The following is a 17,433-nucleotide window of genomic DNA, read 5'->3' as shown; positions in this document are numbered from 1 at the left end:
CTGGGCCTGGAGCAGCAGCGGCAGGGCTGCAGCAGCTGCAAGCACCTGCAAGCTCTGTTCATCCCCACTCCTCTAGGGTATTTTCAGTAAAAGTCAGGGACAGGCCAAAGGCTTCTGTGAACCTTTGTTTATTGTCCGTGACCTGTCCCTCACTTTTACTAAAAATACCCATGACAGAATCTTAACCTTAATCTAATGGTCACTTCTGGCCTTAGAATCTAGAAGTCCTTTATCCATGTAACAGGGATGGTACAGAACAGCTTGGGCATCAGCAGTGCAAATTTCAACTACAGTGCCCTATCAGCATGTATAAATACGACATGGGAGGATTACCTTTACAATGTGACAGTACAGACCATTTAGTTCTTGACCTCACTGTTGGAAGTCAGCTGATACAGTGGTTTTGTGAAGCAGACAGCTGTGGTTTGGAATTATTCCAAAATAATTCATGTATGCATATCACTCACATCACACATGACAAAACAGCCTACAGACCTAGATTTGAAACTGCAAATTAGCTGTTAAGTGCGCACGGTCTTTTGCATGTATAGAGCCATACTGTTCTGCTATCATACCTTTAAAAAACATTTGAAAATGATCTACTACTTTAAACACAGTTGGCATGTATTAACTCTAAGTTGTAAGACAATCTCATGGAGAATTTCTGCTTCCTAGTTCATAGATCACTGAAAAACTAGCATTTTTAACACCTAAGAAATAACCAAGTCACCTCTCATCCCAGGACAAAAAACAAAACTTGTTTTATGCTAGAATTAAGGTAGCACATACCAGTCATTCCCCTCCCGACTCTCTGTACAGGAGTCCCAGTAAATTAAGATCCTCTGCTCCACATTCAGCGTCATGAGGAATGGGGAATGAAGAATCCCTTCCCAGTTGCATCCTGTTGCTCCCTAAACCTACTGGTGGAGACCAAATAACATCTCCTTCATGGCACTCTACAGCTTAAAGGGTCAGTCCACAAGAAAGGAGATGGGGTGTGTGAGTAGCAGGGGACTTAAGAAGCAGCAGAGCAAGAGGACTTCTCCCTTCCCCATCTGTGCATCTCCTGAACTCTATAAAAGGAAAGCCCCCTCTCTGTGAACCTCAGAAGGGCCATAATAATGGAACAGTGTTCCGGCAGACTTTAGGAAGCTTACAAAGAAGGACAGGAGACAACAGACCCAGGATAAAGATGAGGGTTTGCAGAAAGCATAATAAAATGTGTATTTGGATCAGACAGTTTGTACTTGTTTTTAAAGTGACTGACACAAACTGAAGTTTTTTCTCCTGTAGCAGATATACCATAAGTGCACCAAGCTACATGAAGTTAAATGAAAAACACCTTCAAGACGTGGCAAATACCACTGCAGTTTGCCCCAGCTAACAGCAAAACACGTGACATCATAATATGGACAGAAAAGTCAGTATCTCCTCAGACTACAAACTCCAAATACTAACAGTACAGAGCTTTTACAGTGTTCTTCTACACATGCCAATCTTTACTACTATATTTCAATCAAGAGAATCTCAATCCTACTTGCCTTCAAAAGCTGCCAGATGGCATTTAATTTTCATATTCAAACCAGCCCATTTCTTGTTAGGCGTACCAGTAATGGCCATGTTAGCCTAGCACTCAAAATCCTCCAACTACTCAGGCCTTGTTATGTTCCATTTTGTGTTTACAGCTAAATTGGATCTCAAACCTTTTTTTAAACATGATTTGCAGTTAAGTTTTATAGAAAGTTTATTTAGCAAGGTCACACACAAGAGACCACACACTAGGATGACCAGATATCCCAATTTTATAGGGACAGTCCCGATATTCTGGGGGTTTTCTTATATAGGTGCCTATTACTCCCCACTGCCTGTCCAGATTTTTCACACTTGCTATCTGGTCACCCTATAACAAAACCCTTTGCCTTTTCTCACCAACTCACTCACTCACACTAAGTACCCTAACAAATATGATTCTGAAATAGCTACTGGAGCTGATAAGTATAAAACAAAAAGTCAGGCACCGTATTTTCCATGAAAGATTTTTCAAACATAAAAGAAGACATGATGTGCCTACTATAAAATGGGTTCTAACTTTTGCATTTGAGGAAAAACATAAGATTACACAATGAATTTCTGTAGCAAAATCAAGGCTTCGAGTTTCCATATTACTTTCCATTCTGCGAAATGCTAATTAACTTTTCAAAGTGAGATTTTTATTTTTTGTGATGCACAGATCTAGTGGGGAGAGAAGTGAACTGGAAGTAAAACAGCTGGCTGTGTTCTCATGAGCTAACAAAATGGGTATGGTACTTGCCTACTTTACAGGGTGTTAAATTAGTAAATTCATAAAAGCTTTGCGGTACTTAGCATCTTTCATCTAAGGAACTGCAAAATATTTTCATGATTAACTATTTTGAAGGCTACAGTGGCTTCCAGCACTTCCATTGTAAACCTCCAATTTTATCTTATGCTGAGAAGGCGCTTTTCTCCATTGCATTAAATGCACCAAAATGATAGGATGTAATGCAACTTCCATGTCAAAAATTTTAAAAGCAGCAGACAATTTAGAAAGCTTAATACGTTTTCAATGCCATAACGTTAGATGTTCTGAGTGTTTATGGCATAAATTCATAAAAGTTTGGATATGTAAGTCTTCTTATCAGTTTTGGCCATTCCCTTGTATTAAGTTAAAAGCAGCAGCGAAAAACTGAAAGATATAGCCAGTGGATTAGCTAGAATATTTCTGTTTTAGAAATCTAACATTCACACTTATGCAGAGTAGGGGAAATCAGCAAGCATTCTGGCTTAACCCAAAATCAGAAGCCACACCCATAATTTATAACGGAGCCTTGGCTAAAAGCCCAGATAACATCCATAAGATGCCAAGAGGATTCATTCATTTTCTTTCTTTTCCTGGATCACACTATTTATCACCACTTACTATTTATCAGTGAACTTATGAGAAGCATTAGAAGATGAAGGGCAGACACGAAGTTGTAAATCCATCCTGATCCTGCCTTCATTTATACTATAGCAAGATGGATAAAAATCAATGACCTTAAAAAAAATAAATAAATAAAATAAAAAAATTCAATTTTTTTTAAATTTAAATGAGATTTTTTTTTTTAAATTATCAATAAAATACTAAATCTCTCTCTCGTTTAAAAAATAAGTTACAATTAAATCTCATCACAAACATGCTAAACCTACACTTACAGTCTCATAAAAATGAATTAATGGCTCTAGTCTGTCCAACCTAACTACCAGCTCTTGCTTCTTTAAAGTTCTGGGCTATCAGTTTGTTTCTCAGCAGACTAAAGTCACATGTGCAAAGAAAGACACAGGCTGGATAGGATTGTTGTTGTTCTGTGCTTATGTGGTGGTGGAGCTGGGCCAAGCAAGGCAGAGGAGTTAGTTAAGACACTGTCTTAAAGACAGAGAGACAAAGGATGGAGGCAGAGTAGAAAAGAACAGTGGAGTGGACTGGAAAGAAAAAGGGAAGACATTATTCAGTACACACGCAGCTTCCTATATTCCCCCACACTTTTGCCACAGAAAAACTGCCATGGCTTCTGGATGTAAGAGAGACTCTATCTGGGAATATTTTGAAGAAATTCCTTCCCTGGGTAAAAAGGGAAAACATGTCAAGTGTAAGCAGTGCAACAGGAGATGCAGGGCCTAGTTGCAAGAATGAAACATCATAATGAAAACTGCTTATTGGGAGAAAATGATGTGGATAAAGATGTGGATATGTCTGGAGAACAATGTGGATCAACTGGTTAGTAACTTAAATAATTCACTTTGCAATGCATCATTCTTCAAGACTCTCTCTGTGCATTTTAGTATAAGTGTGATTTAACAAGTAAATTCCCAAGCTGTTTGCTATGTTGGATGTTGCTAGAAAAAAATGTTTAGCTTAGCTAATCCTTATGGCTTGTTTAATTAGCTAACTAGGTTTAGAATCTATCACCCAAGTATACGGTACAGAAAGCTGCAGTAAGAGAAATCTAGAGTACCCAGTTGTCACTGGGTGTCATTTTCTTATTTTATATTACATAATACATGCCACTTATTTTGGAACACCATGGACATAAATCTATTCCCTATTTTACTTCAGCATAACTCAGCTTTCCCAAGGGAACCCCATCCTATACTTGTTTTCTCAAAAAACAGAAGTGCCAGTGAGTTCTATGGGGCTTACTCCGAAATTAAGTGCACTCTAAGTGCTGTCAGTCTTAGCTTTTTTGGTAATTTGGAATCAGATCTTCATCCTTGCTGAAAAAAATGTAAATGATTAACTGAATAATAGAGTGAGAAGAACAACTATTCAAAATCATTTTTGAATTTTGTTTCAGGATCCCATTTAAGCATAAGAGACTGACTGAGACTTTCTATCTGCCACAACTTCAGAGTCATCCGTTGGCACTTTTAGCAGCAGTGCTGCAACCAAAGGTATTTCAGACAACAAAGTATCAGTAGCAAGCAAAAGATTTCAATCATCCAGTAAAAGCACCACCATGGATGGGTTTGTAGCAAGGACAAGCAAATACCAACAAGACACCATAGATGAAAAGATTGCTTGGTTCATTTATGCCACAAATTCTCCTTTTCGCATTGTTAACAACAAACACTTCATTGACATGGCTGAGTCCTTACGACCAGGCTACACTCCACCTGGTATAGAGCAGACATTGGTGAAAGGTTGCTAGATACAGGGTATGAGAAGGAACTTGAACAGTGTGCAAGAAATACTGAGGGGAAATTCGCCAGTTTAAGCCTTGATAGGTGGAGCAATGTACACAATGATCCAGTAATATATGCCTGTGTGACAACAAAAGATGGGGTTGCATATCTTTCAGAAACAATAGATATATCGGGAAATGCGCACAGAACAGAATTATTTAAAAGAAGTGGCATCGAAAGTTGTAATAAACTGAACAAAAATTCAACTGTCACATGTGCAGTTTTGTCACAGACAATGCTGCAAACGTGGCAAAGATGAGAAGATACTCAGAAGAAGAAATGGAAGGATGCTCCTTAATAACATATGGCCGCAGTGCCCATTTAATGCATCTTTTAGCCAAAGACGTAATACGTTTTCTCCAGAAATAAAAGAAAATGTTGTTGAAGTTGCAAAATACTTCCGTAACAATCATTTTGCTTCAGCTTCACTGAAGAGAGCAGGAGGATCCAAACTAATTCTCCCTTGAGATGTTCAATGGAATTCTGTGGTTGATTGTTTTGAACAATTTATTAAGAACTGGCCTATCCTCATAAAACTTTGTGAAGAAAACCATGATAAAATAGATGGAAGTATCTCATCCAAAGTATCTAACATTGGATTAAAGAGGAATGTAGAGGATATGCTCAGTATACTGAAGCCTATATCCATAGCCTTAAACAAACTTCAGAGACATTGTTGCTGCATTGCTGAGGCTGTTGAAATTTGGAAGGCATTTCAAGGGACATTGAAGAAAGAAATACCTCACCAGAAAGTTAAACTGCAGGCAATAAAGAAGCAAATGGATCAAGCACTATCTCCACCTCATTTTCTTGCAAACATTCTCAACCCCAGATATAAAAGTAGATGTCTAACTTCTGAAGATGGTGCTGCCATGGCATGGGCATCTCAAAATCACTCCTCAGTTATGCCAGTCACAATAAATTTCAGGGCTGGAGCGGAACCATTTAAACAGTACATGTTTATGATGATGTTTTGAACAAAGTCACTGCCCTGAATTGGTGGAAATTATTAGCCAGGCACCTTGAAACAAAGTTCCTTCAGCTGCTAAGCCAACTTTTCACAGCAGTAGCTTCCTCTGCAGGCACAGAGAGAATATTTTCATTGTTTGGTATTATTCACTCAAAGCTAAGAAATCAACTGGGAGTTGAAAAAGTAGGAAAACTTATATTTCTGTTTCAGTCTATGAATAAAAATGACTGGAAGGGGGGAAGATGAGAGCTAGTTGTAGAAGTTTTAAGGACAGCATACGTTTAGTGGTGTGATGACTTGTCTGTTAGAGTTAATAAAATTTGAAAATTTAAAAAAAAGACTTTAAGGACAGCCGTCAGCCGGCAACTCAGGAGACTGCTGCAAGTGCAAATGTGAAACATTTATGTAACATTTAAGATTTAGTTTAATAAAATATAAAAGCTATTGTGTTTGTGTGTGATTTAGTTCTTACCATTCCTAATGTACTGCTGCTGCATCTGCAACTTGACACAAGTAATGAGTATTATGCACTATATCCTAAATTAATAAAAATTAACTTATCTAAAAAATTACACAAAGTATACCCTCCTAGATGTTGTAAAATGCTATATTGAGCTGTAAATTAACATTTTAGTGATCAGATTTGCACCGTTTAAGAAATATGTGAAGACGTATCAGTGAGAAACTTGATTTAAATCAATTATTTTTCTCTTAGTGATTTAAATCATGATTTAAGTCAATCATCAGCAGCAAGAACCATTCTTTCTTTATGTACCATTTAAATTCAGCACCTTCCTTCCACTGGACCAGCAAGTTTTACATCTGATCACACTTGGAGGTTGGCACTTATGGTACATTTGAATAAAAAGACACCAAAGCCTGTGATAAGCCTTTAGGAAAAACTGCAGCATGCTGACCCTTGTCATATATTTTGTCTTACAGTACTAACATGCACAGTCAGCCCTACAGGTATAAACTACTTTTCATTTTGTTTAAAACTTGCAGTGACTAAAAAATGTGTTTCTTGGCATCATGTCCAATAATAGCACACAAGATCAAATATAGGAGGTACAGATTGAAATTTCATATATTAAGCACTGGAGTCAGGTCTGTTAAAGTTAGAAATAAAATTCATTTGGCATTCCTCACTTAATACCAGTAGAACACCTGTCTACTAATTAATCACTACACAAAGTAGCCCTGACTTCAAGAGTGAGCTTGCTATCAGTCATTATGGAACAGCCTGGACAAAGCGGTCTCAAAAAGCTTGCTTTAGCATGAATCAAACATACATGGTTCCACCCAAAGATATTGATCCTTGTCCTCCACAAACTCTAAATTCACAAAAGATGTACAGCCAAAAACCTCAGTTATAGGACTTACTCCAGAAGCCCACAAATGAGTCAAATGCTTATTTAGATTAAAATCATTGATAGAAATATGCATGACATAGCACTGAATGAAATAGTTTGATTTTTACAAGACAATGAAACAGAACACAAAATATAGTCATAGGCACACACAGAGACTGAAAAAATAAAGATCCAGTGAACAGATCTAGCTGGTTTAATTTAGAACAAGTTCTTAAAAAGCAAAACATTGTAAAACTTATCTTCATAGACAATGATAAACAAAAGCTACCAAATTTAATAAGACTACCACTTTAAACCAAATGGTTTTGAAAGAACAATAACTGGAGTTAAGAAAGTGAAATTACCTCTCTGTTTCAGTTTCCCACTGACACCATAATTTATATTCTGTTTTAAAAAGTAAATGCAAAACAAGTTCTGAACACTGTATAACTTACATGTTTTGTTTTTAAGTTTATAAAACAAATTTATTAAAAAAAAGTGCCCATTTGTTTTTTCCAGTGTTCTTAAGTCTGCTTAAAAATAAATCACTCTGTGCATAGTCTAAGGTATTAAGTTTCAGCCTTAAGCAAATATTCACTAACAAAAACATTTCATTAAAGGGGAGTTAAGACTGTTTAGCAGTGCTCCTGGAATATGAAAATTAGCTACCAAAAACAGAAGCCTCTGAACACCAGAAAATACTCTCAGATAAACAAAACACAAACACTAGAAAGGCAGGAAGTATACAGTTACAGTCATGCCTCCCACACCACACATCTACATGACCTTAAAATGCATCCATGGAGATGGCAATAGGCGTCGGGAACCTTACTCATTCCAGCAAAACTTGTCATTTTCTCAGTGCCTACCACCTCAAATCATGACTCCTATTTGAAAACTTGTGACATTCACCAAACATGTCTGCCTCAGGAGGTCTGCCTATCATGCACCAAGCCTGCCTGTGTTCTGCTCCTAAACCCAATCTTAGCATGTGACAGGACTGTGACATGCACTGAACAAGCATTTCAAAAAAGAGGTAATTAAGGGGTGGGCTGTATTTCAGGAACCCCTTGATTAAAATGATCTTATATTTTCTTCAGAGTACCCCAAACCCTCAATTAGAAAACCCATTTTCAAGCCAATCCAACTCTGCATGTGGATTTTCGAGCACACTGAAGATTCAAAATAGCACATTTGTGGGGGGTGCCTATATTTCAGGAATCCTTTAACCAAATGACCTCAGAGTTGCACCACAAACTCTACCCCAGGCCCTCAGGTGGTGTAACAATTCTCAAGCCCATCCGACTGCCTGTGAATTTTAGAATAGTGAAAATTTGCCTGTAAACAGAAATGCTGCTCAATAGAGTCTTGCAAAACTTTACATTGAAGACTGCTTTTAGTATAGATCACGTGAAAAATACAATGTAAATATACCTCAGCATAATGGATATGTTTTCTTTGAAGCATAGTCCTAGCTGGTGAAGGGGAAAGGGAGACCATTCAGGGGTCCAGTATTCATTGACTCAGATTTCCATACCAAAATTGCTCAGTTTGCAAGTAAAAAACATGTATTCTAACTACCAAGCCTTACACATTGCCACTCCAACACTCAAACTGAGGGTATGTCTACACTGCAGAGACTATACCAGTATAAATAGGTCAGAATAACCACGGCAGCATAACCCCAAAGTGAAGATGCAGCTTACAAACAAGAGTTTTTCCCAACCATGTAGGAACGGCACCTTCCCAAATGAAGTTTGGTTCCATCAACATAGCTTTCTTCTATCGACATAGCTGCAGCCCAGCTGGGGTTAGGTCTATTAAGGTAATATTTTTTCACACCCCTGGTGACATAGCTATGTTGACCAAACTTTTAAATGGAAAGAACTCAGGGTTGGTGTACATCTTGAGCAGCACCAATATTTGAGGTTCTGCAAACCAAAATATGCCATTAACTACATCTGTGCAGTTCCACTGACTTCAGAATCCTGTGCAAACTCACGTCATAATTTGGCCTATGGCAGGGCTCACCAAGCCCGGGTGCCAGGTCGCCATTGCGCCTAGGAATTTAATTCTGGCACCTAGTATTTCTCCCAGTGAAAGACTATGTCCCGGGGAGAGCGGCCCCCATGCTAGAGCCAGAATGCCACTGCGTACATGTGGTGGCAGAGCCAGGAGGGGGGAGTGCTGTGGCTGCCGCGCTCCAGCCAGGGCGCCCCGCAGCTGGGCCCATGCTGTGGGAGAGGGGCAGGGGGGAAGGGGAGGGGCCGGGAGGGGAGAGCAGCTGCTGCGCTCCGGCCAGGGCACCCCACTGCTGACCCCATGTTGTCTGGCTCCTTAATTTTTGGGCTGGCTCCTTGCTACAAAGCAAATTTGTCAAGCCCTGGCCTATGGAATCATTTTCATAAAGATGCACAAAAAGGAAAGAATCTAATTTGACTTTTAAAGCCCAAGCTATGTGGGGCTTTTATGTTTTTAACTGACTTTTTTTTACTTTCAGATTTAATACGTTATGGAAATTGGGGAGACAATTAATATAAAATCTCATTATGCCATCTTTACACAGTCATTTTTAGAGCAGAAATGCACTTAATTCTGCTAAGGTACTTCTTCAGTGAAAATGTATATATAGAATTTAAACTTGTAGACTACAGATTTGAAAATTAGAAATATTTCTAACAAGAAAAGTACAAATACATTTTTATCTGTTTAATCAAATCAGTTTTCAATGTATTTCCAGGTGTCAAATACTGAACTATATTAAGAAGTAATACTGCATTTAATATTTGGCACCAACAATAAGCTTGACATTATATACAACACAAAGCTTCAAGCGAGGGATGTCCTACGAATCTTACATTTTAAGTAACAAGAAGAAAGGTCATAATAGGAAATCCACATTTGGGAACTGCAAATTTTGAGGATTTTTTTTGTTTTTAAATTGGGAAGAGGGAGCTGGAGGGGATTACGAACTCAACCTGTGGGCATCTGAGACACTAAGAAAGTGATGATGGATGCAGAAGAACAGAGAAAACCACCTTTTTGGGGCAGGTACATGGGGAAGACATTTGAAAGAAGTGATAGTAGTGGCATTCTTAAATAGATTGTAAGGTAATTTCACGCACATCAGGCAGCATGGAAAAAGGCAAGAAGAAAGAGGCAGAAAATGGAAACAAAGCATCAGTGACAGTGATGCAGTCACTAAAATGAGTAATTTAATTCAAAATTCCTATGTGCAGCAGCACGTAGTCACAATTACTGTAATATTCCATATTCATTGCTCACCGAGTTCTCCTGTTCCGTTTTCCAGATACTGTAAGGGGTGCACAGAAATAGGCCTATATAAATATTAAGATTTTATTTAAATTACTCTAGTCCTCCTCTTCAGACTTAATTCAAAGGTCTGTGATCGTTTGTTCCTCCATCACCAGACCCCTCACCTGTCAAGTCCCACAAGTCTCAATCCTAACTCCTCATTTATTTTTAAATTGTATTAAAAGCTTGAGTTTAAGACACCTTGAAGAAATGATTTTTGAGAATGGATTTAAAAGAAAAGAGGCAGGAGAAATTGCACATGGGATGGAGAAGGAAGTTCTAAGCATAGAAGACTGTGCCATACAGCCAGTAAAGAGAGGAATGTTTGAAGGATCTCTCCATGGCATCCTTCTTTTATGAGAAAGGGGGTTTAAAAAAATTTAAACCTGCCCATGCAACTATTTGGCCAGAGGATGTGATTACCCTCAATATTCAGTACTTTTTCAGAGTCATTTGTCACAGCCAAATATATACTGGGTGAAGATCATCACATGTTTACCTTCATTGCTCGTAATTTGCAGAGTTTAGTGAAACAAGCCAGGAGAGTGAAATTTGCCACACATAGTACTGCAGATGATATCATTTAACTTCAACGGGATGCAGGCGAACAGCATCACTGGTCTTTGGTTACTTGTCTCAAAGCTTAAATTAAAGACTGCTCCTGTGAAGGCACCATTCATTTCAGTAATTTGAGTGATATTTCAGAGGAAGTCATTTAGGTTGATGGTAAATTGCCTAGAATGTTTAAGAATCCCATGTGGACACAGTGCTCATCAGAAAAGATGGGCTCATTTAGGTCCGTAATATAAGCAGCAACAGGGGACATGTGGAATAGTGGAAAAATCCAGAGTGGCAGGCCAACCGCCCCAAGCTGACTCAGAAGGCTGACGCATGATATTTACACAGAAATTATTAGAGGATACCAAAAAAAAAAAAAAAAACGAACCAGAAATTACTTTAGTCTTGACCAGTGGGGACCAGGGGGCTTTTACAATCAATCTGTTTTTCTTTTAGGCACTGGCATATTCTTGGATTTAGCAGAGGCAGGAGGAATTCTCCAGTTGTCCTGTTCTCACCTCAGAGCTCTTAACTCTCACAAAAGCTTAGGAAGAAGGAGGCTGTTGGATGGTGCTCTCCTCAGTGGAGCCCATGAGTGTTTGACAACTCAGATAATTACACTAGAACAGTTCAGAGGTTTGACATGAGAGAAGCAGAAAGACCCAGACTGAATTACATTATTTAACTACAAGAGGTACACTTGTATCTTCCACTAAACCTTCTCTGACTTTTCAGCCATCGCCTATTTGCCATAAGGTGGAAAGTTTAAACTGAGGGGAAAACAGTTTTAGGACAATTATAGGACTGAGAGGAAGCAAACCACATATTTGTGCTGGTCATTTTGTGCAAGGCAGATGGGTGAGGAAGCTTACAGTAGCCTAGAAACAACCAAGAAAAAACTCCATAGTTTCATGTGTCAATCTTGCTTGTTAAAGTGTGAAAAATATCAGATTGCCTGTAGGAACACAGTCCCACCTTATACTTGGGAGAACTATGGTTTTAAATTGAGCTGAGATAATCGCATGAACAATAGGCCCAAGCATTGAACCAAAAAGAATGACATAATGCGAAAGAAGAGTTGTTGTGTTAAACTTGTAGTGACCCTTCAAAAAACCAGTGTTATTTTATTTAAGGCTTGGGCTAAAGTAGTAGAAATAAAACACCGGGTGCCATGAGCAGTAAATAATTGGCTACTTAAGAAACTCCTTCATCTGGCCTTACTTAAGGTCTGATAATTGATAATGCCATCACTTGTTTCTTAAAGGCTATAAAAATAGATTTTTAAAGGGTTTATTGTTAATACCTGCCTGACCAAGTTGGAACACCCCTGGCTTTAGCCCATTTGTAAGTATCTTGATCAACTGCTTATAAATGTTTTGTTACTGTTTGGATGTAGTAAATTGCTTATTATTTAGGCATGTTTAGAACAATTGTATAAATACCATTAAGCCTTGGATTTGATAAAGGAATGTATAGTTAAATTAGTGTCATGGTAATACTCTGCATAATTAATAATAACTCCAACACTGCCCTTGTCCATTCAGAGAACACTGGTGAAGATGTAACAATATGAATTAAGAGTGAAAGTGTCAGCTAAGATTTTCTACCTTAAAGGGACACACTCAATTTAAAAATCAATTCTGCTGGAAGATAACACATTCTACAGTTAAAAATATTGCCTAGGGATGACTATAACTAGGGCCCTACCAAATTCATGGCCATGAAAAACACATCATAGACCATGAAATCTGGTCTCCCCGTGAAATCGTACAGCTGGGTGGTCAGAGAGCAGTGGCTGCTGCCCAGACACCCTGATCTGAAAGGAGCAGTGAAGAAGTGAGGATGGCATGATATGAGGGGGGGTTTCACTTTTTGGGTGTGAGGGGAGATGGCCTTATGGGTGGGGGACATGGAGGGAGGGGCACTGTGGTCACCCCCACACGTACAAACAGCCAGCCAGCCCCAGAGCACTGCGGAGGGCCAGGATTTCATCTTTCCCTGCTCAAGTTGCTCCCGGGGCTGGTTAGACCCACATCCGGCAGCAGCACAGAAGTAAGGATGGCCACACCATACCATGCCACCCTCACTTCTGTCCGACTGCTGGCAGTGGCACTGCCTTCAGAGCTGGGCACCCAGCCAACGCCCACTGCTTTCCTGATGCCCATCTCTGAAAGCAGCACCGCCACTAGCAGCAGTGCAGAAGTAAGGGTGGCAATGCCACTACAATAACCCAAGACGCCCTTTTGTGTCAGCATCTCCACAGTTACAACACAGTGAAATTTCAGATTTAAAGATCTGAAACAGTGAAATTTAAGATTTTTTAAATCCTATGACTATGAAATTTACCAAAATGGACCATGAATTTGGTAGGGCCCTAAGAAGGTCGCTAACTGTAGTTGAAAGAGGTTAGAGAAAAAATGTTTATTTTTCAATGTAATACATACCTAGTGGTTGGTTCCCTTTGTATTGTTACTGTTTGTGTGGGTCTTTCAGAAAGAACAAGGAGGGTAATTTTTTTAATACATGACAATATGTTTATAAAAACAAACAAAATGGCATGAGATCAGGGAAGCTGCAGTACCTGAAACTACTTTTAATTATTTTTTTTTAAAATGGACTAGATTTCCAGTTGCCAATGTACCTTTAATGGTTTCCTTAGGGTTTTTATTTAATCCTTAACTTAGCTCTGACAATTCTATATCACTAAGCATTTTGGTGACTGAATATATTTTGCTTGTTTGTGTATTTCCAGTAGTTCCATTTTATTTTTTAAGAGTGAAAATTGTGATAGTACTTTGCTAGCTAATGGCTCCATTCGGCTAGTAATTTACCCATATTTCCCAACCAGAAAATTCTATTTTACTATTGTATTCATTGGCAACATAATTACTTTATAACAATGAACCAGTAGTCCAATACTGCTTCCATTAAGTTAATAAAAAATTAATTTATAGTACATTTGTTAAACTATTTTTTCTTAAAGTGCTGCTGTGTGTGACTAAGGACTATAGAACAGTTTCCACCTCACCTCTGAAGTAGCTGTTATTTCAGTGGCAGATGGCGTGTACCCTATACGCGCAGTTTTTAGAAGACTCAGGTATGCAATCGCATATGCAAAAGAATTTGGCCTTTTATGCATACAACTACAATCATACATATAGCTGTCCATTTTCATGCACAAATATCTTATTTGCATTCAACTAATGTTTTGAAAGTACGAGATGAGTAATGAAGATATTTGTAGCCGAAACCAGCAACTGTCTCTATGAGCACTTGTTTAGTTTCAGTGACTTTCTTGGTATAGACATATTATTAGGATTGGAGACCAACAAATTATGAAACGTGTTTACCACGGAATGCTACTCCATGGCTGGCAATCAAGTGGTTGCCAAAAGCTTCAGTGGCACAAGAAGATGGCCAATTATGGGCATAAATTGCATATCAAGTCAGACAGTCTTAAGGAATTAGCTAGAGACTGATCCAGGTGTTGCTTGATCTGCAAGGAGGTTACATCTCTTTGGGATTTGCCATGATGTTGATGAATGTTTTGTAAGTCAGACCCAGAATTTGTAAATCTAACACTTTGGAAATTTTTTGTATGAAAAGTGATGCATAAAATAGTGGTAATCTTTTAAGCATAACCTCTGCCTATCCTATATAGCTCTAACTATCCTTCATCATGTACAACCAGACCAGTACCAGCAAGGATGAAGAACAGCTTGTGGAAGCCAAACACAAGCAGGACAGGTTACGATGATGGGCAGAAGAAAACATCCTGAGGAGTTCACAGTCATGGCACAATCTCTTTTTGGTGGATATGTACCCACAATTGGTCAATCTGGTTGAGTAGGAGACTCTGTCACATCCTAGCAGACTATGACCTTACTTCAATTACATATGCCTTTGTCACCTCCTGTCTGGACTACAAACAATGTAACATTCTTAAGTGCTGATGGTTTCGTGTCCAGTTAAACGCATATAGTACAGAATGCTGCAGAATGTCTCCTTAGCAACACAGGCTACCTCAAACACACAAAATCTGTCCTCTGCTCTCTACACCGGCTTTCAACAAAATATCAAGGTTAACTTCACGGGCTCAATCCTTGTCTTCAACATGCTCAAAGGCCTGGGCCCAGGATATTTCAGATCATCTCTTTGCTGAGAACCACAGTTGGCAACACTTTCTTTCTACCACAAAGGTAAAGTTCATCTGTGCAAGAAACAAATTCTTCTTGGATGCTAGTAAAAGACTATAGAATGAATTCTTATAGGAACTAAGAATCATCACAAACCTCACCACCTTCCTTTCCAAGTGCAAGGCACTCTTCTCTGACCTTGACTTATCTAAAATGAAGAGCAATGTGTACATTTAAAAAATACACAACCCTACTAAAAAAAGAACACTAAACTGCACAGAAAATGTGCTGAGCAGGGGAGAGAAAGAATATAACCTATACAACAGTTGTTAGCCACATCACTTAATGCACTACAGAAAGGCGCTCACATGTTCGTGATGAAGAATAAGAACCTATACAGAACAGAAAAGAACAAGCAGATCAGAAGCCAACAATCTAAAGCTAAGACCATTAAAGAGCATGTAACTAACCTTTATGTAACATTCATATCTGTGAGAAAAGTTTAGTAGGTCAATGAACCAAAATTTATATTAGGTGTCAAACCAGGTGTTGCAATACAAGCATAAAGGAATCATTGCCAGATACACATTACTCATGAACATGTAGATAGGAATTACTCATCTGCGTTGGTCATGAAATACAAATACAACCGTCTGCCTCTCATTTTAAGGAGACCCATTCTTGCACGGTCTCCTTAAAATGAAACAACCTGAATGATACCCTAAAACTGGTTGCACACAAACAACTGACCTAAATGTCAAATGATGATTTCAGGATCCAATTGGATTCTGTCAACCAGAGGGTGCAGACCACATTCAGTTCAGTAAGACAGCCAGTACAATCTGACTCCATCAGAATTTTAAAAACCAAGTTATTGATTTCAAGAGCTGGCATGGCCCACAGTTATATTCCTCACACTCAAAAGTAGTTCGTCTATGTTAGCTGAATTTCCTGCACGTACATATTCAGTCGCTCTTATCCCCAGGGCTGGCTTCACCCAAAAGAGACGGGTGCTTCACACACCCGGCTTCCTGACAGAGGAAGAATCGGCCTTGCCTAAAGGAAGCAAGTACCTAACGTATACACCCCTTTGCTTTCGCACCCCGACCGCAGGCACTAACCAAAGAAGCTGGACCCCTCACCCACACATCATTTTGCTTCCCCCAGTCCAGAGATGCCATGGCCTGAGAGATCCAAGGCCCACAAAACATACTCCACTGTGTCCCTTCATCTCCTCCAAAGCTCACCATACCCACAGGAACCGAGCTCTTGACACAGTCAGGACCCATAACTGCCTCCCCCCCAAGACAGGCCCTACCCACAGGAGCCAGGCAGAGCCCTTATACAGGCATCCTTCCCACTAACCCCCACCCCTGTGATGTGGGGCTACCCAGAAAACGGCCCTGCTGCACTCCTTCCCCTGGGGCTGCCCCCGATCAGGGGGAGCAGCCAGGTCCCTTTTCGCAGCCGCAGCCGCCCCCTCCCCCAGAGGGCGGGGGAAGAAGTCAGGCCCCTTCCCCCACATCCCGGCACCCACCCACCGCTCCCCCCTTCCCCGGCGGCGGGCGGCTCCTGGCCCCGGCTCACCTGAAGCGGCCCCCGCAGTGCTGGCACTGGTCCCCCACCCAGCCGGCCTGGCACTCGCACTGGCCGCTGCCCGGCTGACAGCGCCCGCCATTGGCGCACGGCTTGTCGCACTCCTTCCCTTCGGCCGCCGCCGCCGCCTCGGGCCCCGGCACCAGCAGCATCAGCAGCAGGAGCAGCCGAAGCGAGGGCCGCCCCCCGGAGAGGCGCGGCCGGCCGTCCCGCGAGCCCCGGCTCCCTGCCGCCGGCTCCCAAGGGCTGCTCCGCTCCGCGGCCTCCCGCTCCATCTGCCGCCGCCGCCGAGTCGACTCGGGGGAGGTAAGAGCGGCGTCGGACCGCGCGTCTCGATGCGCCTCCCGTCCCGTCCCGAGCCGGGTGGCCGCTGAGGAAACTACGGGCTCGGCTCCCGCTACGGCGGCCGGTGAGGCAGAAGAGTGCTCGTTCGTTCGGCGCTGCCGCTGGCTGGCTGGCTGGCTGGCTCGCTCGCTCTGAGTCTCTCGCGCTCTAGCCTACAGCCGGACGGGAGTGGACCGAGGCGCCCATCGATCGACGTCGCGCCGGGCCGCGGCCGATGACGTCATCGCCGCGCGCCGGGGCGGCCCGCGCTGACCTGTCCCGCCCACACACTCATTATCGGGCGGGGAGGGGGGGGAGTATGCGGGCTGCTATCGAGAGCGGGTAGCGGCGCGGCTAGAGCGGCGCGGGGTAGGGCCCGTCTTTCGCTACAGTGCCATGGAGCAAGCGCAGCCCGGGCCCGCACGGTGCCCCGGAGGGCAGG

The 17,433-nt window shown here is 41.1% G+C and overlaps 1 protein-coding gene across 6 annotated transcripts in view; it reads right to left on the bottom strand.

The window, feature by feature from the left end:
- Positions 1-17,105, bottom strand: part of ATRN (attractin) — a 223,408-nt gene extending 206,303 nt beyond the window's left edge. For all 6 annotated transcript variants that reach the window (XM_067533635.1, XM_067533637.1, XM_067533639.1 and 3 more), the window contains exon 1: positions 16,659-17,105. In XM_067533635.1, coding sequence (XP_067389736.1) covers positions 16,659-16,942 — 284 coding nt within the window. In that variant the 5' untranslated portion in view covers positions 16,943-17,105. The remainder of the gene's footprint in view (positions 1-16,658) is intronic.
- Between the last annotated feature and the right edge of the window lie 328 nt (positions 17,106-17,433).

This window comes from Emydura macquarii, unplaced genomic scaffold (assembly GCF_026122565.2).
Source record: "Emydura macquarii macquarii isolate MOO-44397 ecotype Brisbane River unplaced genomic scaffold, CSIRO-AGI_Emac_v2 contig_3345, whole genome shotgun sequence".
NCBI classification, from domain to species: Eukaryota; Metazoa; Chordata; order Testudines; family Chelidae; genus Emydura; species Emydura macquarii.
The sequence above is the reverse complement of the archived record's forward strand: the minus strand, read 5'-3'. Positions and strand labels throughout refer to the sequence as shown.